We start from the raw sequence: 26,038 nt of genomic DNA on the forward strand, positions 1-26,038 counted from the left end.
CGGGCTGCATGGCATACATTCTCTCCTTCACAAATTGTCTTTCGCTATGGCTGCGTGCAAAAAGGTGCATATCTGCAGCTAGCGTTGCTTATTCACATGCAAATACAACGCTAAGGTTTGGGCTACGCCACCGTGATCGCGCCCCAGACAACATTGTCCAGAGTACTCGAAGCTACCTTTTGAGCTCCGAATTCTATCCCAACCATCGTTATCATAACGAACTGACTCAAAACCCAAACAATTATGACGTGATTGTGGTGTTGAAGGCTTGACGTACTCACTAACGAACGCAATAAATAGTTTACGCGCATATATTACAAGAAATTACAACCGATGAATATTTCCAAGCAGCTCTTGCTTGTTTTCCAACCCTTCCAGGCATAAAGAACAAATCCTGGTCTACTCGGGATGCATTTTATGAATTGGAAAAAATTACTCTTACTCTCTTGCCTGAACTGAGCACCTGGCCCACTAACCAGCTCGATTTTACTGTTAAATAATGTTTTCTCCACCTCATCCTCCTCCTGAGTGCAGTTTTCCTACGCATATTTGAATATCTGGAAGATATGGCTGTGGAAACTGTACCAAAATATCCCTCCAAGTCTGAGCATCTTTACTGTATCTTTATCATAGACATGACTCGTTTTGCTCAATAAGTCTCCATAGTGGTTAGAAGCCTGGTATAAAACCAGCACATGCCTGTACACACGGGGTTATGTGGAACCCAACCTACAGTTTTTGCAGCCCATGCCGTGACAACGTAAAGTGATGTGATACAATACTTTTGAGCTTGTGGCAAGGTTGCGAAAACTGTTTTGCTTTACATATGATAACCAGATATTGTAATGCCTTCTGCCAAAGCCGACAGCCCTGAAGGCCTGGAATTTGCTTTGGCCTCGTGTTTTCGCTGTTGTTGGTTAGTAGCAGCTGGCTGTTCCTTTTGTTCGAAAGATTGTTTGATACAGAAGCTGACGCTTAGCTCTGATCCTTCGCGCTTCACACAGCACCGGCTTTGCAAGGAATGGGGCAATTCCGGCAATGTTGCTTCCATAGTGGTATCCAAAACTACTTTAAATGCCGTGAGCTGGTGTATGCGAGTTTAAGTCTTTTATTATGATGAAAGGTTACGCACACGCAAAATCTGGTGCGAACGAGCAGCAGACGTCCGCCGAGCGCAAAGAAGCAGCAAGGAGAGCGAGCCCGAATAAAGCAGATGGCAGATGCGAGAATCCCTAAGCCGACGTTGCGGAGGTGCGCTTCACAGTGCCACCCATGGTCGCGCTCACCGCCAATGGTGGTAGCTTTGAAGTGCTCAGGGAGGCCAGCTGGCCCCGCGCAAAGACGATTAGGCTTACCACTGGGGAGGATATTTGATGGGAGCTTTACTAAACGGCGGGTGCCGTTTTACAGTGCAAAATCCGCCCACATTATCAGCTTCTTGCTCGCATGAACAACTTCCTTTGCTGCTCGTGTAGCATTTCAGCGAGCAGTTGAGGCGGCCGCTGGAGCTACCCACATTGTATGGGTGGTCTCCGTGGCTGCGTCAGCATGCCTGTGGCTTGCAAGGCGCGTTTTTGCATGCACAAAACGCTCGATGCGGTTCATGCCTGCGTAGACGATTAAGCTTCGACAGAAACAGTGTGCCACGCGTCACGTCTTTGCGTGAAGGAACTGCTTCACGCAGTTAACACTTCATTTTAACCGCGAATATCAATGTAGCGAAATTTCAGTGTAACGAAGTAAATTACAAATTTTACCGACTTTGTGACATCGAGATTTCACTGTAGTACAGAGAGAAGGCGTGAATTCTTTATTTGTATGGGCTAGCATTGGATTTATGCTGGTTCTCTTCTGGGGCCCAAAGCGTGTGCGGATCCAGACAGCAGGCATGAAAGGGCCACAGGACGAGAGCTAGCTGAATTGTGGTACTCCAGTGGGTCACAGTTTAAGGGGGGTGCGCTCTTAACTGACAGGAAGGCTACAGCGTACATTGATCGTGCTCTGTGATTGTGCCCTGTATGTTACTTAAAAGCGCTCCCCCTTAGAGTGCGCACGGATACCCGACATCGAGCTCCGTGTTGGCCGAGTGGCCTTACCTCTTGTCCCCCCTGCAGCCTGGCGGAGCAGCAGCAGCAGCAGCAGCAGCAGGCGGCGGAGTGCTCGCCCCTAGCGGCGGCAGCCCACCACTACCACCAGCAGCAGCCGCAGCAGCAGCCCAGTGGCCCGCCGCTCTCGTCGCCCGCGTCAGCAGCGCCCCCCGAGCGCACGGTGTCGCAGGCGCTGAAGGTGCGCTGGCTCGACGAGCTGCTGGCCAGCAAGGGCATCCGCTGCCCCATCCCCGACTGCCCCACCGTCTGCACCTCCATCACGGCCATGCAGAAGCACTACGCCCACTGCCCCGGGGTGAGTGCGACATTGAGTGCGACACTGAGTGTGACTTGGGGGGACGTGCGCATGTTCGGGATGGGATATTGGGAATGGGCACGCAAAACTGGACAGCGCATTTACCTCTAACAACATTAGTTAAGTGTTAAAGAAAAAAAATGGGCCAACAACTCACTTCCCCACGTAACCGCTGTCCTTGGAAAAGTCCATCCTACAGTCCTGCCAGTATATGCCAGTGTAGCCAGTATATCCCTGCTGAAGCGACTCCCAGCTCCTTGCTCCCAAGCGCGCCGGTGGCGCCATCTGGCGACGCGCAAGCAAACCCCTTTGTTCTCGCCGTCTTGTTGCGCAATACCGCGCAAGCTGCGCGGCCCCCCGAGCGCTGCCGCGTACCGAGTCGGGATCGTGGGCAGCCACCATTCCCACAACATTAAAGCAGTTCCACTCAACGGGAAAGCTGTCCAGTGCGCAGCAGGGGTTCGCTAAAAGGACTAGTTTCAGTATCAGCCTGGCGTTCGTACCCAAAGCAGTCAAGAGAGGGCGCCGCAGCCCCTGGAAATGCCTATTAAGAGATGCTGGATTGAGTTTTCATTGACGTGGGGCAATTAATGTGTTAATTCATGGTTGTTTCCTTCTGTTATGTTATTGTGTACTTACCGTATTTATTCAAATCAAACTCGATAGTTTTTTTGAAATACTGATATATCAAACTCCAGGGTCGGCTTGGATTCGAGGATTTTGAAACACGCGCCAATTTCCAAGTAAAATTAAGGGAAGTGGCGCGCAGCTAGCGCCACCCAGAAAAGAAAGTATTGTAGCCATTACTAGACGAGCCAGTAGCCACTTAAGGGGGGACGCGGCTTTCAACTTCGGAAAAATGACCAAAACATCGTTTTTTTGAAACCCACATATTCGGCTTCCATGTTTCCTATTCTGTGCGTCTGCAAAGTTTTTACGCTGAAAAGCGTCGCAAAGTGGCATAAAAAAATACTTTTGTCAGGCGCGGTGACAAACTATCAGCGCAAAAGGGCGAAAAAACGGCAATTTTCGGAGCGCTCTATCTCCGCAACGGTGCCACTGGGCGCGGCCATTTTGATATGGTTAGATCGGCCGAGCGATCGTCTTTCCGGTTCCGCTCGTCTCTTGTATCTTCGTTCATTCACAAACGCACAAACGGCAGAAAAGAAACGACGCACAAACGAAGGTAGAAATAGATGCTGAAGCGTTATTGGTCCTCCGGTCGGGGCGCAGAACAACGACCCTTCCTGATTGGATGTCGCGGGCGCAACGCAAGATGGCGGCCGCCTGAGCTGCGTAGCGAGCGTATGGAGTTCATTTTCGCCGCTTCGCTCGGCCGAGTTTCTGTTCAATCTGTGGTATTCAACACGCACGTTATCGCGATGGGAATGCCAGAGATAACGAGCCAGATTACGGGAAGTTGTGTGGCTCGAAAGGCGGAGGTCATCGAACGCTTCGTGGTGCGCGTGACTCTACCGTCGCCAGACCTTGGAGGGTGACGCGGTGTGCGCGCTTGCGATAGCGGTTCGTGAAGTGAACTTTTAGTCGGATTTACGATGTTTACACGCTTAGTTATTGCTGTGTTTTGACTGTGGGCTCGCTAGCCTTGAGAAAGAAACGGTCGACGCGTCAAACGCTGCGGCGCGCACGGCATAGCCGACGCGCATTGGAGCATCACATGACTGGGCAACCGGTTACGATTGAACGCCAGTAGTTGTAATTAATGCCTGCGACGTTAGATTTAGTCTTAAAAGCGACCTTACCAGCCATATCAGGTATAATCAAAGTTCGATATGTCGCGGTAAGCGTGCGCTGCGATGCGCGCGAGCCATATCGCCTTTCTTGCGCTACGTTTCCCGTGCACTTGTAATTTTCATGAAAACAGGTTTGAGTTAGTAATATAGGAATAAAAATATGCTCTCTGCGTTAAAAATGTACGTTACTGTGGCAGCATTTAACAGTAATTTTTTTAGGGAAATTATTGATACCATTGCTTAGGGCATACTGGCTGTGCTGCGAGAAATATTGGATGCCTTGAATGTCAAAAGTAGTAAAAAAAATATGCTCTTGCATTGAAGTTGGGAGTTGTGCAGAATACTCTACCAAGCTTCAAAGTAGCTCATTTTCATCCTTGTGGTATGCAAACTTTTGGCAATGAACACCTGCACGTATGAGTACTAAGTTGCTGTGCCAGGCAAGATAAAACATAAAAAAAGCCAAAAATGTTCGTTTAAGTAAAAAAAAATGCTAAACTTGGTGCCATGGTGACAACACTGCAAAAGGAGGTTGTCCAGTGCGATACAGCCAACCAGCTAACCTACTTTGCATTGAAAGCCCATTGAAACCCATCTTCCCCTCCATTTGGTTTGCAAAGGGGGTATGTACTCTTCACGGAGGAGCTGAAAATGATGTTTTCTGGAAAGAGAAAGGCTGTAAAAGGCACTCCAATTTCAAGGCAAGGCCTTCCAGAAGCCCCATGTTCAAAAGGACATGAAAGGCTGCAACCGTGGCGACTTTTGATAAGTGAAACCTATGTTGCAACTTCGGAAGACGTTTTCTCAAAACAGTTTTTTTTGCCACCTATGTCGCTTGTACCAGGGATTTCTTCGTGACCACTGGGTCTATTTTGATTCCGTTTCTTGCATTACATTCCTTGATGAACAGTTCAGGTCGTGACACTTTTGGTTATCCAGATTTGTTTTTTGTGACTTTTTTATTCAAATAGTCGTTCACAGTCGACATGCCTGTTGCACATTAACCTCTAAAAAAATGAAAACTAAAAAATATTGCTTTGTAAAAAAAAAATTCTAAAACTGTCACGACCTCGCCCATTCATTTGGGAATGCAAAGCACTTCGAACAAGTTTTCTATCGTGTTTTATAAGTCGCTCAAGCTCGGTACAAGCGGAACAGAAAGAAAATTTAATAAATAAAAAAGTTATCAAAATATTATCTTGAAATTTTTATAGTGTTATCACAGAAGCATTTCCAGTTGCTGTGCCAATTTTCATCAAAATCCACTCAGAAATAAAAAAGTTGATTTTGAAAGCCACGTTCCCCCTTAAGACACTGAAGTGAATTGGTCAAGCTCCCGTTTTTGCTTGCACTGCGTAGATTGGCTCAAATTAGCACACTTTTCATCGTTTATCCGGTTGACAAATCGCTAATTATTTTATGAAGCGCGAAAGAAGAAAAACTACCATGCGCGGTTTGCGGCGACCGCGCCAACTAAGTTGTGACGTTGGGAGGAGGGGGCACCTTGATTAGACGATGCCCAAGGTTAGCAATCAAACAAGTTTCGGTTTCGGTTCTGTAAACCAACATGTTTGACATCCGATGGCGTCGTTGGATGGGCATTCTCAATATCCCAGTAATCGTAGTACCGCGCTTCTGCCATGTTGTCGGCTGTAAAGTGCATAAGATAAGCATCCCAGGGCGGCTTGAATCGTAGCATTCACTAGCCGAGGCCTACGCTGTGCAAGAACGCCCCCCGCGTCCCCGCAAACGCACAAATGCATGCGCTTTTCCCCCCTATTTGGAGCTTGCCTCACTCATCCCTGCATCGTAAAAAGCGTGTGCGCACGAGGCCAAGGGTCTGTTGATTCTGGCCTGTGCCCACCGCCCGCAAGCAGTTGGTGCTTATGGTAACAGCACGCCAACGAGAACTCGCTAGCGCGCCAGTGCCAGGCTGCGCGAGTTCTGCGGACTAGTTCGTGGAGCAGTGAACGGTGCGGCACAAAAAAAGGTGAACTCAGTATAGAAAACATCGGCGAAAAACGAAAAAGTTACCTTGGAAAAAAAAAAAAAAAAAAAAAAAAAGCTTATACTTGCGGGGATTCGAACTTGTGACAGGCAAAACATACACGATGATATTCCTAGCGATCCAGACCACATGGCCACGGGCGAGAGCGCAGCTAATACGGAAATATAAGGTATATAATGTATAATCAGTTTGCACTTTTATTTAGTTTTAGTATTTTAAGCAGCTTAGGTGACTATTTGTTGTATTGCGCTCATGCAGTACACGTCCCCCGAGTTTCCACAATAGCTCAAGTCTAGCAATTGCATTTCTTAGACTGAAAAGCGTTCGTAGATGCGTAGTCGTGCTGCTGACCGCTGTGCTTGTTCGCCCAGCGCAAAAAAAGTGCTTCCCGCACCCTTGTTTACGCTGTATGGTAAAAATATCAGTTGATTTTATTTCCTTAGTACCTATATTGACTTCGCTGACTCTTCTACCCCTTCAAGAGGCCTTATATTTTCCTACTGGCGTACCAGTCAGCGAAGCGTCGCATGTGCGCTTGTGCAGCGCTTGTGTGAAGCGACCTTGACTTGGAGCTAGATACAGAGTACAAACTAACGAAGTAAAGAAAGGCACATTCTTCCATTCACAAACGTGTTGTGGCTTAGTTGCAACTGATCAAGCGAATTGCCATGACCCGTCGGCGGCCGGCGGACTAAACGTTGGGCCGACTGACTCGGTCGTGGAAGGTCGGCGAGCCGTGCAGTAGCGCAGTCAATTGCCAGCTCCTCTCCTGCTGACGTCACACAAAAACGCCAAAGAAAATGGGCGAGAGTGCAGAGAGGAGGACAGCATTTTCGAATTGATTTTTCTACTAAATAAATTCGCGTAAACGCACCCAGAGTGGTCGAAACAGGGCCTAGGGACTCCGGACTACAATTTGCGCTCGTAATCCCGCATTGTTTACAAATCACTTCAGTGTCCCTTTAAGGGGCCATAGCTGAGGGCGATGCTGCCATTTTGAACTGTGCGGATAGTGGCCTGTGTGTGGTGTGGCGTTTGGTTTTGACAGCGCAATGGCACCAAACAAGCGGTGCCGCTTTTAAAAGAAAAGTTGTTCTAGCCGCGGAGTTGTCGTCGAACGTTCAAGCCGGGCGGGACTTCAGCGTGGATGAAAAAAATGTCCATCGTTGGAGGACGCAACGAGAGAGGATATTTGCGTGCGCCGCCACGAGGATGGCATTCAGCAGACCACGAGAAGGCCGTCACCGCGAAATGGAGATGGCATTGGCTGACTTCGTTCGGACGCAGTGAGCAGCTGCCCTTCCAGTAACGACGGAAGTCCTCCAGGCAAAAGCAAGGGAGCTTTCAAGGGAACGAGGCTTATCGCGGGCACACTTCAAAGCCAGTCGGGGCTGGCTACAGAAATTCATGAAGGGCTTCGGCTTTAGCCTCCATCGTCGAACCTCAATCGCCCAGAAGTTGCCCGGTGATTTTGAAGAGAAACTGATTGAGTTTCAGCACCGCATCTTCATGTTCAATAAACATGTTTTCTTTTTGTGAACGCTGACCTCGCCTTTTTGTTCGGCCTACATTCGAGGTAAGGTTTTTTTTTTTTTCGTGGCTTCGGACTTTCGGGGGTCGGCTTAGAATTTGGGCCGGCCTAGATTCGAATAAATACGGTATTTGCAGCCCAGCAATGGCAGCCTCCGGGGCAATGGCACAGCTCAAAGACTTTGCATGCAGCAGTGTGTGCCTGTCTGGCCCAGTGATGTTGACATTGGCTTTGTTAACGTGAGGGGCCCAGGTTCGATCCCAACCGTGATCTAAACCTCTGTTTCGGAGTTTTGCGTCACGCGTTCTCACGGTGGCTCAGTGCCATGGCCCCAGATGAGCTATGGTGAAAAGCTGGTCCCTTGAAGTGCTCCGCACTTATAAATCCCAGACAGACTGCTCCCATGCCGGATGGCCGCCATGACAGTTACCCAAAGCGACTCTTGCCCTGGTGTGCAGGTGAACGGTTCGGGGCTGGACCAGTGCCCCTACTGCGAGGCGCAGTTCCTGAGCAAGAGCAGCGCGCTGCACGTGCACGTGGTGGAGGTGCACCCGACGCGGCGCTCCCTCATGCACTCCACCTTCGAGGGCACCCCCCGCAAGCCCCTGCCCTACCGCCGCAGGTGCCCCGAGGACGGCCCCTCCGCCCGCAGCCTGGGCAGGGGCCGCGCCAGGGGCCGGGCCGCAGCGGCGGCCGCGGCAGCAGCCGCCGCAGGGGGAGGGCCCTCGGCCGCCAAGCGGGCAGCCATGGCCGGTCGTGCCCCGGGGCCGTACCCGGGCCGGGGAGCGGCCGCTGGGAACAGGACCCAGGCATCCGGCGGACTGCCGCCCTCTGCAGCGGTGAGACCTTCTCCTTGTTTCTGACCCCTTGTTGCAGTGGCAGACGACGATTGTGCGTGTGTGGGGCCATTGATGAAATGAAAGAGAGAAAGGGAAAACACGAAAGGAGGATTTGCTGAAGGGCCAGTTGGTACGTTGTACTACGAAGGAAAACAGTGCAAAAGACAGGACAAAGTAAAGAACCACAAACCACAGGAGCTGTGAATCATTACTTTCAAGGAGGAAAAAAGCAAAAAAAAAAAAAAAAAAAACAAAGTGAGAAAGAATAGTAAGTGACAACGTGGAATTTACATAAACGAAAAATACAAGGACCTTGGATGTTGTTTTCACTGCATAATTGTTCGATGTTGTTTCTTTTTTCTCCTTGAGAAATTGAAAAATGGCTGACCGCATACATCGAAGCTGCATGTGGTTTTTCCAAGCCATGCCAAAAGTTCATGGGCCACAAAAAATCAAAGTAACAAGCTTACCTCCAAAGCAAAGTTGACACATTTAATAACAAAAAGCTGGGACAAAACACCTTTTTTTCTTACTGTCGTAACATATTTTGGTTACAGGTAAACATTCAGCTTTTGCTTGGAATTCTTTGTAGCCGAGAAACCTTTGGCACGCCTTAGAAAATTTTCTCACGAAGGCTGGAAGTACGTGATGCATGTTTGGGTACATCAGAATGCACTGTGAGCTTTGTTGTAACCTTGGCCAATCGCTGCTCACCTATGTCGGGAGCGGAATGATCAGCTGGGGCCATGTTTGTGAATGGGGACCGTGTTAGGTGGACAGGGTGGCATGTTCCACCTCTGGAGGAGTAGAATCACGATCCCTGTCCTCAAGGGGGGGACACGGGTCTGAGCGGGCGAAAAATCGCGAGAAAGTCGATTTTCGGATTCTGCAGCTGTTATTCTACTTGTGTTCGAAATTCCGTGCCTCGTGAACCAGTATTTACAATGTGATATTGATTTATAATGCGCGTGGGAGCCGAATTTTCATTGAAGCCGGTGCGAAAACGCTGCTTTTTTCACTTCGTGTGGCGGTTGACCAGCATGGCGGATCGCGGCAACATCGGTACCGTTTGAAAGAGCGCCTTTTCTTCTTTATTTTCTTGCCCCAAATGCCTCCGTGCAGCCATTGGTTAAATAAAAAAACGGCACCAAAAGAACCCCGCAACTGGCAATCCTATTCGCTGAACGAAGGCACGTAACCAAATGCTGCTTCCTGATTGGTAGAGCCTGGTACGTGCGTCGTCTGCTGTGGTAGTGAGCGCGTCCGAGGTGGCTCCATCTTGCTTATCGAGTTCGCACAACAAGCCAAGAGCGATGCCAAACGCCGAGCGAAAGTTTGCTACGAGGCACAAGTTCAGAAAAAAAAGGAAGCGGTCAGTGTACAACTTCCAAAAGTGCCCTGCAGTTGCAGAGGAAAGCGCTGGGCCTGACGCGCTGCCTGCGCCGAGCTGCGCAGAAGCTATCGCTGACGAGGTAGGCCTAACGGCTCCACCAGCCAGCGGAAATGCATCGGAAAGCGGCCGTATTCGACGCGACACAGTGATGCTGCAACCCAAAGATGTGCTGCAGAGAGAGGTATTTGCCCGAGAACAGTTGAAAGCGCTCTCTTCAACTCCTGCAACTGAGCGGAAATCGAACTTGGTCACTAGCGCCGACGACGCTCCTCTCGGCCCACCTGACGGGAGCAGCTTCGTGATTGCAAGTTTGGACTGCGTCAACATGTTGCTGTCAGCTGTGAAGTGCAGAGTTTGCGGTGACAGCATAACATTTAGAACAGGCGAGCGGGCATACGGCCTTTCCATAAAGATGGTAATCGCGTGTGCGACGTGCGGTGATATTGCCTCAGAGTGGAGCTCTCCTCACGTGAAGAGTGATAAGAAGGTGAATCCGTTTATCGTGAACGTTCTCGCCGCGTGAGCGATGCAGACGACAGGAAATCGTTAAACCGCACTGAACGATGTGTTCGCTACAATGAACATTTCTTACCGCGGGCTGCACACCAAAACGTGGCAAGGCTACGTGAAGGAGAAGCTTGCGCCCGCTGCGACTCGTGCTGTCGACAACATGATGGCCACAAGTGCGTGGTCAGTGAGAAAGCTGTACGACGACGATGACCTGCAACTGGGGAACCCCGGTAACATTTCTGTTACGCACGACAGGTCATGGATGACGCGAGGCCACTCGCCTCACATCGGCGTCGGCGTGGTTATCGAACTCTTTACGGGATTACAGTGGAATCCCAGTCATTTGAATCTCAAGTGGCGGCAAAAATATTCGTATCACCCGAAAATTCGTATCATCAGAAAACGAGAAAAAGTGGAATAGTGCCGCGCATGTGACTGGTGGCGGCAACATGGTGTCGGCTCTTGCCATGAAGAGGTGCAAGTAGCTTCAGCGACCGCTTGTAACATATTGTTAAAACGCAGCTCAAGGTGTTAACTAAATTGCTCATGCGGGAAAGGAGCTCACAGTGTGAGAGAAAACTGCGCTATAAAATGCCATTCGCACCAAATACCGCCACGGAGGTGGCCCAGCCAGCTGCTGCGAGCGCTTTGAAATTGCCGCCATGAGGCACATGTCTCCCCATTGGCGCAAGTGGTGTGGCTCCTCCCACTGCCGTTTGCGGCAACCGAGGCAGAGGCTGGCGCCAGGGTGCCAGCCCGAATCATTAACGCGGGAGTCAAAAGAACGCATGCTCATCGTCGACGCGACGTGCACGCACCAACCGCATGCGATTCGTGCGCATTGGCGTTGCACGCGCGTTGTTTTCACGCCCGCATTGACGATTTCGCCCCACGACAGATTCTACCTTGCTCGGAAAATGGCGCCCGACACGCGCGGCAGTGGGAGGAGCCTGCCGACTTGCGCCAATAAGGAGGCACGCTCTTCATGGCGGCAGTTTGAAAGCGCTCCGGACAGCCCACTGGCTCTGCCGGAGATGTTTAGGCTTACCGCGGTTGCCGATATTTGATTGGCGCTTTTCTTAGCCGCGTGGACAATGCTTTATAGTGTCGTTTTCGCCCACGTTATCAGCTCCTTTAGTGTACAGTTGAACCCCTTTATAAGAGACACGTACCGGGGAGCAGTTTCTGTCTCTTATATGAGATGTCTCTTATAAGCAGGGAACCATGTTTTCACTAACTGATCAGACCCTAGTTCAATGTGGGCACCGTATGACTAAAACAAGCTCAAAAGAACTCATGTTGTAACAAAAAGAACTCAAAAAGCTCATGTTGCAACAAAAGATTCATTCTAATTTATGTTTGGTCCCCGAATTTATGAAACAGTTCTGAATCTTTGTTTGCTTCATGACTGTACATAACTGTTTTTTACAACAGATTCTACAAGCTTTTTTTCCTTTCCTTGTTTGTGGAAGATGAATCGTAGATGAGTTCACAAGCCTGATGAATAGCCAGAGTGCACAGCTTCTTCCACTGTGTGCTCAGGCTATTCATTACGCTTGCACGATTCAACATCTGCGATGCTTCTCGATTGGGAGCTACGTGAGTGGGAGAGCCCGCATGTGCGATTGCGCTCCATCCAATGGATGGCAGTAAGCTTCAACCACTTCTGTAAGTTGCATTTCCATTGGCAGGGCTTCTCAACCACTTTGTGTTTGCCGAAGTTATGATAAATAGTGACTGCAGGCGTCTGTCGTCCACCTGTGTTTCCACAATGGAAGCAACTGCAATTAGTGACTGGTGGCACTGCATCTGAAGTTAAAATGTCTGTTACAAGCGAGATTGTTGATTAAAGTTCAAGGATGACTTGTCCCTTATAACCAATCTTCTACATCCGATGTCTGTTATAAAAGAGGTCAATTTAATGGGAAAGATAGGGCAGCCAACCATGTGGGTGAATAGTGTCTCTTATACCCATTTGTCTCTTACATCCATGTCTCTTATAACGAGGTTCAACTGTACAAGCAACTTCATTTGTGCCTTAAGTGGCATCTCAAGGAGCGGTCAGAAGCGGTCGGTCGAGCTACCCGCACCACTTCGCGGCCAATGACGCCGCCGTGTTGCCGCCGCGCCCCGCACGCTGCATGCGGGTGGTATTCGCGGCGTGAGCAGAAAACACTCCATGCGGTTCACACTTGAACATAATCGACGCGCAAGTGGCGCAGGCAACACGGCAAGGCGACAACAGGGTAACGGTGCGCGGGGCATAGACCTTGGAAGCGAGGAATGCGGAGAAGGCAAAATGGCGAAGGTATTTGCTGTCAGAAATGAGGGAACCCTTGATTGCCGTGGTTTATTCAAAAAGTGCAAGGAAGGAAGCTAGAGGCACCCGAGCTGCAGCCAGCGGAAACGAAAGGTACAGAGAGGAGAGATTGTAGCGGGAGATAAAAGAAGGGACTGAGAAAGACCAGGCGTCGAGAGGGCGAAACGTTCTGTTCGTTCGGAACAGCACCTCTGCTGCCGCTATTGTAAACACCCCACGAGGAGGATTACCGTCAGCGGGGGAGGACTAATGCTTCTGCACCCGTGCGCAACCAAGGCCGCACGGCCGCACCAACACTCCCGCCTCCCGTCCATGCCGCAGTCGTCTGCTCGCGGCCCGCGTGTTCGTATCACACGCACTGGAGTGATACCGTATTTACTCGCGTAATGAGCGCACTTTTTTCACGTGAAACAGAAGCAAGGTTGTGGGTGCGTTTATTATGCGGTGTAATTTTCCGGAAACTTTCTCGGAGGGACGAAAGAAGGCTGCAACGAAACAAAATGGGGCATTAGATAACCTAACTTTCGCATTAAATATACGAGCACACAATTTGAAAGCAAACCACGTATTTATTGAACTGCGTTCGTCTTCGTTTGTCAAGGCTTCACGTCGTCTATCCCGAAATGTCTACTGGCAGCACGGTTCCCCTGCTCAACTGCGTACTCTACAGCCTTTAACTTAAAACTGGCCACGTAACCGACATTTCAGCCAATCGCCGACTTAAAAGCGCAAGACGAACCGAAAAGCAAACAAGCAACAACGCTATCACGAAAAAGAAGTATAGGGCTAGACGTTTGGGAGTCGGCAGGATTTTGTGTTGAGGGAGGCAAACCCATTGTATTGAGCGAGAAGATGGAGAGGGTGACGAGGCGAAGCAATTGTGTTGGGCTGGTTTGAGGGGGGGTATGTGCCTCTTTTACACCCCCCTGCCGACGCCCGTGGCTAGCCACTCAGCGGACTGAGCCGACTGAGCGTCGTGATTGGCTGTCCCACGACGCCGCGCCGCAGTATATTTATTTTTACTCCAAGATATGGCTCTAGGTTGCATGCGCGATCATCATCAGCTGGAGCGAGTGAAGTTGGAAAGCTACAGTGCGGTCATTCGTCGGACTGCAGGCTTGGAAAGTTGGGATTGCGTTTATTACGCGGGGGAAAAAGAAACCTGATTTTGACTGACTGAAGTTGAGGGTGCGTTCATTATGCGAGCGCGTTCATTACGCGAGTAAATACGGTAAATGCGTACGGATCATCCGAATTTTTTTACATTGCATACAATGCATTTTCGGCGAAGAATTTTGAAAATTCGTATCACAACGAAATTTGTGTCAATCGAATTCGTATCACCGAGATTCCACTGTAGTTCTTGACTTGGTTATCTTGAGCAACTTTTGTGCTGGGTGTGAGTGCGGGCCAAAGGTAGGCACCCCGTTTACCAGGCTTGGAAAGACAATCACGTCTGTCAAAAAAACACTGAACAGAAGGCTGGTGAGGTGGAGGTGGAGGTCAGTCTCATCCTCTTTGAGAAGTCGCTGCAGCGGCACAACCTGAGGTACACCACAATTCTGTCAGACGGTGACTGCCGCACTTACTTGGCGTTGGTAGATGCCAAGGTGTACGGTTTTACTCCAATTACAAAGGAAGACTGTGTCAATCATGTGAAGAAGAGGATGGGAACCTGCGCAACCTGCTTGCAAAAGGTACGGGCTCGGAATCTGAGAGGCTCGGTGGCAAGGGTCGGCTAACTGGCGACCTTGTCACTAAGCTGAGTTCCTATTACGGCTGGGCTTTGAAATCGCACAGTGGCGACGTCAGGGCCCTGCACAAAGCACAGATACGACCTGCCACCTCACGTGTGCAAGGCTCTTCTGCCTGTGTACGAGTGCCTTTCGGACGAAAAGCTCCTGCAGCGCTGCCTGCAAGGCAAAACGCAGAACTCGAACGAGTCCCTCCACTCCATAATATGGGCCCTGGCACCCAAGGAGACGCACGCGTCGCTGTTCACCGTGCAAGCTGCTGTGGCTGAGGCGGTGTTGAAGTTCAACACAGGCAACGAAAGAGCCTCGGCTGCCATTCTAAAGGAACTTGAACTCAATCCTGGGCTTCTCAGCACGAACCGCGGGGCTGAAAAAGACCGCCGTCGACAATCTGCTTCTGCACGCAAGCATAAGTCAGCTGACAGCATGCAGCGAGCTTTCAAGAAGCGCCACTCCAGTGCCTCCAGTCAAACAGATTATGTGCCTGGTGGCTACTGACCCGATACCAGTGTAAATACACTGCAATTTTGTTGTTCTCATTGAAAACAAGTCTGCTGCTTCTTTCCTCATTTTCTCAAAAGTGGCCTTTCTGCAAACTTGTGGAAGAGCTATCTCAGCTCTCAGGGCACACACAACAATAATTTTTGTTGTATTATGGAGCAGAATGTGCAAAGCATACAATGGTACGAACAGAATTTTTATTATATTTTCAAAAAAAAATTTTTTTGCTCCGAACCCGTATCTCATGGTAGCCAAGTTTCGAACGACAAATTTTAAACTGCCATAAAATCACTACTTTAATAAGGTGGCAAAATGGGCGAGTTGGATAGCATTCATGGTGGTCAGCGCAAATGACGGAAACAACACACGAAGACGACACAGCGCCTGTGTTGTCTATTCTCTTCTACGTGTGCCGTTTCCGTTCGCGCTGGCCACCATGAAATCACTACTTGTAGCCTGATCAATAAAGTACTCCTGCCATTGTGTTCCTTGAGCTTTCTGGTCCCTTTAGGGTGCAGAATGCAACATTCAGTTAGTTAGGCTTTTTCTACTGACTACGCAAAAAAATCCCTAATTAATGTTAATTATACTAGAAACTAATTGGCACAGAAACAAAATAAGTGCATATTTGAGATTAGCACCGCAAACTACACCAGGGAGCCAAGTTTCATTGCAGCTGGTGAAAAAACAAAGAAAATAGGTTTTAAACTATTTGTTGAAGGGAGCAGAGAATGGCAGGTGTGCTCCAGTATCCTGAAGCATGTACAACAGAAACGTGGACGCTGCTGCACTTTGCAAGATGGCTGTTGCAGATGGCTGTTCCAGTTGATTCGCAAGCAGCTCAAGGGGATGCGTTGTTCCTGTCTTACCAGATGGACTTGCAGGATTTTTTGTATCCCGTTGTTCTCCTGCAAGTTTAATTTTGTAGGCTATCCTGTTTTGCTTTTTTTTTTTTCCCTTTTGTACCGTCCGCACCTGCTCGAAGCCTGGCTTCCAGGCAGCCAGTAACCTGTGAAAAAATAAATTGTAATGACAAAGAAAGGCAAAAAGGGCCAGGCAGTGCTGCTAAGTTCTTCAATGAAGAAGTCAAAGCGGCAGTACTGACGTGAGAGACGAAAGGACTGCGTGTCCAGCAGGGACAGTGCAATCACCATCAACAGTCCCTGAAGACTGCTAAGTTGGTCACCATGTATTTTTCCTTTTCATTTTCAATTCCGGCCTCTTGCCTGCTACTTTTGGGGAAGTGTGAATGAGTGATCCCGTTTGGCCACACAGGGTGCTGCGGGGTCGGCGGCGGCGGGCGGTGCTCCCCTGCAGGCGGGGGGCGGTGCCGGCGGCCAGTGGGACTGGGAGCAGAAGCGGCGCACGTACTCGCGCTCGTGGGGCGAGCCCATGGGCCCCACCTCGGAGCTGTTCCGGAGGGGGGCCGGAGGGGGAGGAGGGGGCGGGGAGGAGGAGGACCCCCTGCAGCTGCCCCGGTCGGTGCTCAACCGCTCGGGCGTCACCCTCTCCTCCGAGGAGCTGGCCCTCAACGAGCACCAGCTGCAGGTGCGCCACCTCCCTTTGCGTCCTTCGTCTGAGCGGTTTTTGCCCTTAACCGTGTTGATCACGGACTGCCCACACGTTTTGAAGATCTTTCTGTCTGTCTGTCAGCCCCCGCATGCAGCCTTCCCTGTGTGACTTTGAGTTCGCCTTCGACGGGCTCGCATCGTTATGTAGGCTTTTGGCCAAGCAACTTGGCCTTTGCAGACAGTGCAACAGCAGAAGACACAGCAGCAGTGCAGCACTTTTCATGAGATTCTTGCCCCATCCCTGGCCTGTGCATCCCTGCCCTGTTGCACTATTCAGGAAGACAAGGCCGCCACCTTAACGCCCGATGTTTAAAGGGTTCCCTGAAAGAGGTTTTGCTGATCCATGGGTGTTCACATTTCCAGGTAACCTAGTAATCACCTCCTTGAAGAATTTTGTTAAAGCGACGAGTACTAGTGGAGTTATTGCAAATCAAAACATCGCATTTTCACCCGCATCGCGCAAGCGTGACCCCCCTAGGTGCCTCGCTTCTCGGTGGCGTCCACCAGAATATCCAGTGGCGCGCACATCGCCTGCTACAGTAGTGTTGTCTGCTACTGGGACGGGGTCGTCGGACTGTCAGCATTCCGTTTGGGCCGTTTCTGCTTATAAATTCTGCACTCCGCTGGAAAAGCTGATGGAAGGAAGGAGGCGCAACTTTTACGCTTCCACACCACGCCGAAAGATCACGCGAAAAGAGAACGACCCTGTCACCACGCGTTTCCAGCGATGACATGTCTTGGTACATATGGGAGTCTAAAATATGTGGCCAAATTACTGAAGAATCACCACAAAATTCGTTAGAGTGAGCACTTCCATGCATTCTGCACTGACGCCGGTTTATATATTGATTAATTGGCCGCTCGTTCGCACCAACGACGACCTTGGTCGTGATGGGGCGACGCCATGGCATTCCACCCCTGAGTGTTTAATAGTGTCGTATTGGGCTGATATTTGAAAATTTAGAACATGAGCATTCCCTCGGAAATGTGGCTGCGAAGGCTGGGTGTGGCTGACCCAGGATCGGAACAGTGCCCGTTGGAGGGGGGTGACGTGTGCTGGTGTGCCTGTGTTGCAGGAGGGCTCTGCTGCGTCCACCAGCGGCGAGTCGGGGGAGCTGTGTGGCGGGGAGTCCCTGGAGCTGGAGACTCCCACGCCCGAGACGATCCGCCTGGACTCGCTGCCCAACATCCTGCGCAAGGGCAGCGGCCGGGGGGCGGCCGCCCGGCGCTTTGTGCGCAACCGCTACCCCCGGGACAATGTGCGCACCATGCAGGTCAGTGACACACCACTGGTCTTCTGCGATCGTGATGCCCAAAGTTGGGGGGTGCTTAAATTCGAAAACCGTAAATTACCCCCCCCTCCCCCCTTCCCCTTCATTTTTCGCGGCGGTATCTTGACGAGAATGGCACAAGAAATAATGTCTTATTTGAATATCCGAAAGAAAAATAAATGCGGACAGTGGACCCACTGCTTTCATCTAATACTCAGTCACTCTCACTACCGCTGAGTGTGTCGCACCGCTCGAGCCGCTGCTCTCAGTATGTTGCAGCAGGTCGTCTTCCGTTCCCTCGAAGTGGTTTGTAATTGAGCCCTTCATAAAGGACTTGGCCACGTCAACTGCAGCCCGCTCCCACGCGTCTGAAATCTACCTTTCTGTGTGGCAAAACTTGCAGCGTGGTTCACAAGGACGGCAGAAAGACGACAAACACAAGGGCTCTTTCTGTCGTTTTTCTTTGTCCTTGTTCTAAGTTTGCTGGTTGGCGATATGACGCCAACTTCCTGTCAAGGGATTAAGATACCAAACAAGGTCGCGGCTCTGCATGCTAGAACGGTTTGTTGGCCCCAAAGAGCCTCGAACCCAAAAATTCGTCTGGGCGACGGCGAGATGTCCAGCTCGGCCGGCGGTAGTTTCGTACGCATTGGCGTACATGTTTGCGTGTTTGTTCGGAACTTCAACCATTTACTCCACCGTTCTTAGTGTCATAAAAGGAATGTGCAGTATGTTTCACAGGCATTTAGCTCACTATGCAAACTGGTAAGCCCTGCCTAACTTGCATTTGCTTTTGCCGGCCTCCGCCAATTGCAGAGCATCATACCTAGGTTCTGTTGCGGGAAATGAGCTGGTGGGTCGCATGGTCATTCCCTTTTTTCCTAATGTAGCTTATTTGAGCCTTGAAGTTTGCATTAAAAGTGGTGTCAGTATAGTTCTAACGAGGCACTCTTTCGAATGAATCAAACTTGTGTTCTCTTTTCATGGCTCCTTTAAGTGTACGCAGCCTTGTACAACAGCTTAGGAAGATGTTAGGACCCCCCGCACATGCCTGCAACATTGGTGGGATGCTCCATTTGCAGGAATGTGGCTTGCATTAAATTTTCTTGCTAATCAACTCGTGAGCCACTGTGTACATGCAAACCGCTACATAGGGTCATCATCATCATCGGCCATGGTCATCACACAGTCATCATCATCATCATCAGCCTGCCCAGGTCCACTGCAGGACGAAGGCCTGTCTCATTGACCTCCAACCGCTCCGGTCCTGTGACGCCAGAGTGCAATCTTTAACACCAATTTTTCTAAATTCCTCCTTCGAGTGAACTCATAGTCGTTGCGGCTCAAAGGTCGTGCTGAGCTGCGTCGTAGGTGATTGGCTCATTGCGTGCCGGGCGACGTGACAGGAGAGAAGTGTCGGCAAGTGAATGGAGCGGAGCTCTTCTGTTTGGCTGGCTGATTCTCTCTTTGCCGTCTGTAGAGCAGCTGGCAAGGGTGGTGCTTCGCCCATTTTAGATGCGACGCATCCCATTCACTCGCCTTGTCCCTGCATCCATCCGGTGTTGTTGTCGGTGTCCACCCCTCCCCCATTCTCCTCGCCGCGCCAGCTGCGCTCTCTGCCACTCACCCCCTCTCCTCCCATAGCGAACACTCTCTCGTGAGGGGCATTGGATTGGATTCGATTGGATTGGCTTGGCTTGGGTTGGATTGGATTGGATTGGAACTCTGTGATGCTTCGCATCACCTCAGGGTTCCCCTCAGGAACCCTGAGGTGATGCGGAGGTGATGCGGTGAGGCAGAGTTCCCCTCAGGAACTCTCCCCTCAGGAACTCTCCCCTCAGGAAGATGGTGTAATTTTTTTGCCTCCCCCTGCTCCTCCCCCTGCTGTTGGGTGCAGGTGATCGTGAAGAGCGCCCCCGGCACGGAGGGAGCGAGCGCCCTGCTGCGCAACCCCCGCGTGCTGCAGACCCTGGGGGACCTGGCGGTGAACGCTGCCGCCGCCCACGCGGGTGGGGGCTCGCCAGTGGCGGGGCTGCTCACCAGCACCTCGGTGCAGCCCCTGAGCCCGCACCCGCAGGTCGAGGAGGACGAGCCGGACGACCAGGCGGTGGTGGCGGTGCACAGCGCAGCCACCCCGGACGGCCGCTACCTCCAGGTGGAGCAAGCCCTCAAGCCACCCGCCATCCGGGTGAGCTCCTTGTGGCTGCCCTGGAATGTGTTCAGCTCGGAACGAGGGGGCACTCAGGTGGTGCAGAAGTAAACGGGACTCGTAATTCGGGAGAATTGATATGCAGTTCGTGACGAAAATTGCGGCTGGGGGGTGTGCATCTTGGATGGGGAATCGCGTCATGCTCGTAACAGTAAAATCGACACTTGGGTAGATCGTTAAAACAGTGCTTGAACACAACGGCGGTAGAAGAGGGAACGAGCGTTGTCATCCTTGTATCAAGCGCTGTTTAATGATTTATCTGCTCATAGCAGCAGCTAACACACAGAATAGTCTTAGCTGCGCCCTCTCCTCCATCCCCCCCTCCTACTCCGGCATCGCCGCAGATGGGATTTTTCCGTGCAGATGGTTTAGAACTGGCCTTTAATCTGTAGAGGCTGCACATGCCACTGGTAGTGTACAAACTTGGTTTTGTAGGCAAACACTCATTAGCAATCAATGGTGCTGAAGGAGGTGAGATAGTTCTACCAACTGATGTGCACAATTTCGCCTAGACTTGTGTGCAATAACTATGCACTGTGCATTATTTTTGGTTAGTTTAGCGGCCAAGTTGGCAGTGTGTTAGCGTTATGGTGTCATTGCCCACTCTTTGTCACCGTGATGTTGGCCTTGCAGGTGGCCCTTCACGCACCTGGTGCATGCTTTATGGATGTCAAACCTGGTGTTGTGGCCACTGCGGGAAATCCTAAGGCACCATGGCATATCACTTCAAATGAACACAATCATGTTGAAAGGTTTGCCCATGTGAACATGCTAAGACTAGGAGGACCTTTACTGTGGCTGGTATTCTTATTTCTACAAGCGGATTTCTGTATTCGTGGCTAGTTAACCGGCCTTTATTGGATGGTCGGGTGCCGTGAACCAAATACAAAGCGTCGGGAAAGATAACCAGTGCGGTGCACCGTAGCAATCAAGGGGGAAGCTCTTAACGGCACGGCGACTTAAATTCTGTAAGCTGCGATTTTTCTGCTGCAAGTAGCAGATGTCTTTGGCCCTTACTGTCCTACTCCGTTAATGCCACTGTGGGCATCTTAAGCATGGTAATAGATTCGACTCGTAAATTGTATTCGTAAGTGCGGAATCCTTGTTTTAGTGCTCGCAGCCAATGATCAGTGGCATCTGACCTGTGTTGCCCACAGCAAGGGGCCAGCGAGTGAGTGCTGCGTCCCCGCTTGCGCAGCCCTCGGACGTGGACCGCTTCTTCCTGAAGCGGGTGGACTGCTCGTGCCAGACGGACGACCTGCCCCCCCTGCCCCCGCCGCCGGCCCCCGCGGCAGTGCGGCCGGAGCTGCCGCCGGGCACCGTCGCCCCTCCGGCCATCCTAAAACGGACGCGGCTGCTGGCCCCCGCCGGCCACCAGCCGCCCGCCAAGGGTCCCGGCAAGCCGCTGGCCGTCAGCATCGTCTGCTCCAGCCACGCCTCCTCTTCTGACGAGGAGGACAACGACGACGCTTCCGCCGCCCATGCGGGGCAGCAGCAGAGTCCGCCCGCGCCGCCACCGGCTCCCACGGAGCCGCTCCCCACAGCGCAGGCTCCAGCCGAGCCAAGCCCCGAGCAGCCGGCACCGCCCACCACGGTGCAGCAATTGTCCCCCGCCGCCATCCAGGCGGCCGTGGAGCAGGCCCTGGCGGGGCTGCAGTCGGGCCAGCCAATGATGCTGCAGCAGCTGCAGGCAGGGCAGCTGCAGGCAGGGCAGCTGCAGGCAGGGCAGCCGCAGGCCCAGCTGCCGGGCTCCTTCATGCAGGCCATGGTGCTGCCTTCCATGGCGGGCCAGCTTGGGGGTGCCCTGCAGCAGCAGCAGGGCTTGCAGGTCTTCGCCATCCAGATGCCCGACGGCCAGGGGCCGGCCATTGCCATCATGCAGACCCCCGAGCTGCAGCAGGCCCTGGGTGACATGGCGGGCCTCGCCCAGCTGCTGGCGGGGGCACAGCCAATTGCCGTGCTCCCACAGGCGGGCCAGCTGTCCTCGGAGCCACTGTCTGGGCCAGAGGCTGCGGATCAGCCACCGGTGGCTCAGCCAGAAGCCCCCTTGCATCCAGCACCCACTCCGGAAGCCATACTCCCTGAGCCCCTGACCGAGACGGTGTTTCCGCGGCCATTTCCGAGCCAGCAGGAAGAAGCCCATGTGGTGGCAGTACCTCCACCACAGTTGCCCACTTCGCAGGCCCTGGGCGACGAGCCAGGTGCTTCGCCTGCGGGGCCACCACCCAGTCAGCAAGCGAGTCTTCAGGAGCTGCAAGCCAGCCAGCCGGCCTCAGGTGAAGAGCCGTTGGCCCCACCAGCAGCACCCTCGGAGCCAGTGGCCAGTCAACAGTCCATGGAGCAGCGGCCACCGACCCCGCCGGTAGTTTCTCCAGATCTTGTGCCCAGTGAGCCCCAAGTGCCTTCTGGGGAGACAATGGCGGCTCAGCCATCAGTGTGTGCGCAGTCCGGACCCGACAGCTCCTTGGCCGAGCCCTTGCCTACACTGCAGGGTGTAGATGAGCCTCTGGGGCTGGAACAAGGGGACGTGCAGCAGCTGCCGCTTGTGACATCATCGCCACCTGCTGCAGAACCGATGGCACAGCATCCAGCAGAGCAGCTTAGCCAGCCGCCGCAGCCGAGCGTTGAGCAGGCTGATGCTCAGAAGGCAGCTGTGGTTCAGCCTGTGACGGAAGAGCCGATGGACCAGGAACCAGCAGCCCATATGCTTGCTGGGGCTTGGCACACCCAGGAGCACCAGTATGCCTCAGCTCAGCCCGATGCATTGCCCGAGGCCCAGATGGAAGCGGTGAACGGCGCAGGGATGGCCCCACAGGTTGCGGAGGGTGCAGGCAGGGATGAAGGAGAAGCCATGGATGAGGGTGAACCGACAGCGCCAGATGGCCCGCAGGTTACCTGTGACAGTGGACTGCTAGTCGGAATTCCCGAACAAGCAACCCCAGCTACTAGCTCGAGGGAAGACACAGAGCAAGAGGGACTGGCTGAACAAGACCGCGAAGGTAGCGATCATCACGAGTGCACAGAGGTGCAGCCCCTGGTGGCCACACAGGAGAGGGCAGTGGAGGAGGAGGAGGAAGAGCCTCTGGGCCCCAGCCAGGAAGGGGTCGACGTCCCGGACGTTCCTCCAGAGCAACCTGAGCCCACCCTTGCACTTCAGCAGGAACCTCTCAAAGGACAGGAGAGTTCGCCAGAGCAGGTGGTGCCCCAACAGGACGGTGCCTCAGGCAGCAGTTCCTCCGATAGCTCTGAAGGGAGAGGCACTGTTGAGGTGGCTGAAGCAGGCTTGGGTGTCGCTGTGGACGGGGCCCCACCGGGAAGTTTAAGCCAGGGTAGCCATGCTGTCAGTTTGGAAGCCTGCAGGTGGCCTGACGTGCCAGCAGTGGCACAAGAACAGTGCTCGGACCCCGTGGCTCTGCAGCCGAATTCGGAGCCTTCTGGGGAGACTGAGGGAGGACAGACGGCCTACTTGGAACAAGGCGGTCCTCCAGCGAGCCAATTTCAAGATGAAGGTGTGGAACAAGGGGTCGACGGTGACATGCCTCCCACCAAGCACGTCGAAGGGGCACAAGTGGAGCAGGAAGATAGTGGTGCACATCTTGAGCAAGGCCCTCCGTCACCGAATCCCCAAGAACATGTAAATGAAGACGGTGCGACATCAGTGGCGGCTCCGGCTGTTGCAGTGTCAACAGCAGAGGAGCCAGTGGAAGAGGTTGCAGCCCAGGTGGTTCCATCGCTAATTCACGAGCAAGATGAAGGTTTGGAAGAAAGTGTGGCTCCCGCTGCTTTGCAGCATTCTGTGCCTCTCGAGGCTGATGCACTGGGGTGCCAAGTTGTTTACCCAGCAGTGCCTGAAAGGAGCGGGAGTGTGGGTTCCGAGGCTAACCTGTTGACCGTAGAGAGCAGTGAATGTGTGCAGCCACCCGCCATGAGCGTAGGCCAAATTAGTCAGAGGGCTCAGATTGATGCCGGCTCCAGTCAGACGCACATCATGCGCGTCCTAGTGCCGTCACTGGACGATGCACCCGGGATGGAAGGTGGTCTCGGTGACAGTGCTCGTGAAGCTCCTCAGGCGAGGTGCGTCCCGTCGGGTGACATTGCAGCCTTTGCAGCAGCAGCTCCCGACGTTACAGAGGAGCTGCAGATCCCGTGCAGAAACGAGGACAGGCCCATCGAGGCTCGCCTCCTGCTCTCGATGCCCGAAGGTGTGCCCTGCCCCGACGCACCGTCCAGGGCATCTCTGGTGGAAGAGGCGGTCTCTGCGAGGGATTTTGCAGAGACGGACGAAGGCGCGCAAGTCGTCCCCGAGTGCGCTGGGCAGAATGGCCGCACCACCGAAGAGACTGCTCGCCCAGCAGCATCCCCTCAGCAGACGGCAGTGCGCAGCGAAGGTGAAGCGAGCCCAGAGTCTGTTGTAGCATCGCCGTCCCCACAGGGGGTCAAAAAGCCGCCGGATGACAAGCTACAGGTGGTCCCAGAGAGTGCTCGCGGGGACGGCGCCCACACGGAGCCCGCGGCAAAGCGTGCCCGGCACGCTGAGGACAACCGAGAGAACGGCCAGGAGGAAGAGGACGAAGAGGCCATGGATGTGGACGACCGGCCGTCGGCCGGGCAGCGGGACGTGTCTGGCCGGGACGAGATCTTCATGGACGATGCCGATTCTGCCTCGAGCTGCGAGGCCCTGCACATCGTGGAGTCCGTGCCCGAAGAGGAGACGACAAGGGGCACGGGGGCCAGGGCTGCTGGCGACGAGTCGCAGGAGGAGCGAGCGGACGATGGCAACGTGGCCGGTCATTTTTTAGTGGTTAGTGGAGGCCGTCGCGTGGCGGCCTCCACCTGTGCCCACATCCCCGTGCAACTGGTCCTCTCACGGGGGCCCCAGCTCAAGCAGCTGGCGTGCAGTGTCACGTGCCGAGCGGTGCGCCGGCCTCCCGTGCGCGTCGACGGGGGCTGGCCCACGCTCGAGTTCACCATCGGCCTCAGCCCCGCCTCATCGCGGCCGCTGGCCAAGGTGCGCTCGAGGAGTGGCGCAGTCCGGGTTGTGGCCAGGCGCCAGCGACCCAGGCGCTTCCAGCTACGTGTCAAGTCCAGCCTGTTGCCGCACCAGCCGGCGAGGACCCCGACTGGCCGACGGCCGTCCAAGCGGAGCTTCACGATCGTGCTCAACGGCGGCGGGGTGGGGGCGGAATCGACACCACCCTGGGAGCCCGGCGACAATGTGGAGAAGCCGGGCGATGACCCCGCCGCAGCAACGGGAGCCCCTCGACAGGACGGAGCGGGTGCCGACCATCTAGGCTGCACAGCTCGGGGAGAGCCTGCGGCCAACTCTGGAGCTCCCCGGGCAAGTGAGCCCAGTGGGAGCTCGAGTCCAGGCGCTTCCGGCAGTGGCTGTCCCAGTGGTGGAAATCAGCCTGGACAACCACCCAAGGTTGGTGCAGCTCTTTATCATTTTAGAGTAGAATCTCTTCCTTGTTCTTTTCTTCTCTTTTTTGAGTACATCTAGTGGAAGGCTGGTGAATCCTGGCATACCTCGCGAGTTTTTCGTAACATTGTGGATACAGCCCGTGAAGGGAACCATGTGTGTTTTATGGACGAAGCCCCTTAGGGGCTAAGGCTGTTAGCGTCTCCTGTCGTCATCGTCGTCGTCGTCGTAATCATTGTTCGGCGGCTCATGTGGGCATGGTGCCAGAACACTGGGAAACTAACTTATACCTCGCGCTAGAACGTAATGCATTCTAAAAAAACACCGGGACACTTGTTTACGCCTCGCACTGGAGCTCTTCGTTCTTCAAAGACAAGGGACTTTTACAGCAACGCTGTATACCTCTACCCTCCTTTTGTTTCATCTCCATTGGCAAAAACGCCATGGGGCCAAGAATACACTTATACACTGCATGCTTTGCCCCTCCTCAGGTTTCACTTTAGTGGAGATGTTTGAAGGGACCTCACTGTATAAAAATTATTTTGCAGTGCTTGT

General features: G+C 53.0%; 1 protein-coding gene across 5 annotated transcripts in view; it reads left to right on the top strand.

Moving 5' to 3' along the window:
• LOC144175988 (uncharacterized) overlaps positions 1–26,038 on the top strand; it is a 127,816-nt gene that overhangs the window by 11,037 nt on the left and 90,741 nt on the right. For 4 of the 5 annotated variants that reach the window (XR_013323742.1, XM_077705066.1, XM_077705063.1 and 1 more), the window contains exons 4-9: positions 2,115–2,403; positions 8,155–8,535; positions 16,289–16,561; positions 17,661–17,858; positions 19,753–20,043; positions 21,263–25,489. Coding sequence is in view for 4 of the 5 variants with exons in the window: in XM_077705066.1 (XP_077561192.1) it covers positions 2,115–2,403; positions 8,155–8,535; positions 16,289–16,561; positions 17,661–17,858; positions 19,753–20,043; positions 21,263–25,489 (5,659 nt within the window). In the remaining variant the exon portion in view is untranslated. The remainder of the gene's footprint in view (positions 1–2,114; positions 2,404–8,154; positions 8,536–16,288; positions 16,562–17,660; positions 17,859–19,752; positions 20,044–21,262; positions 25,490–26,038) is intronic. The other variant, XM_077705065.1, reaches the window with a different exon arrangement.

This window comes from Haemaphysalis longicornis, unplaced genomic scaffold (assembly GCF_048455015.1).
Source record: "Haemaphysalis longicornis isolate Haplotype H1 unplaced genomic scaffold, Haemaphysalis longicornis Haplotype H1 scaffold_3, whole genome shotgun sequence".
Classification (NCBI taxonomy): domain Eukaryota; kingdom Metazoa; phylum Arthropoda; class Arachnida; order Ixodida; family Ixodidae; genus Haemaphysalis; species Haemaphysalis longicornis.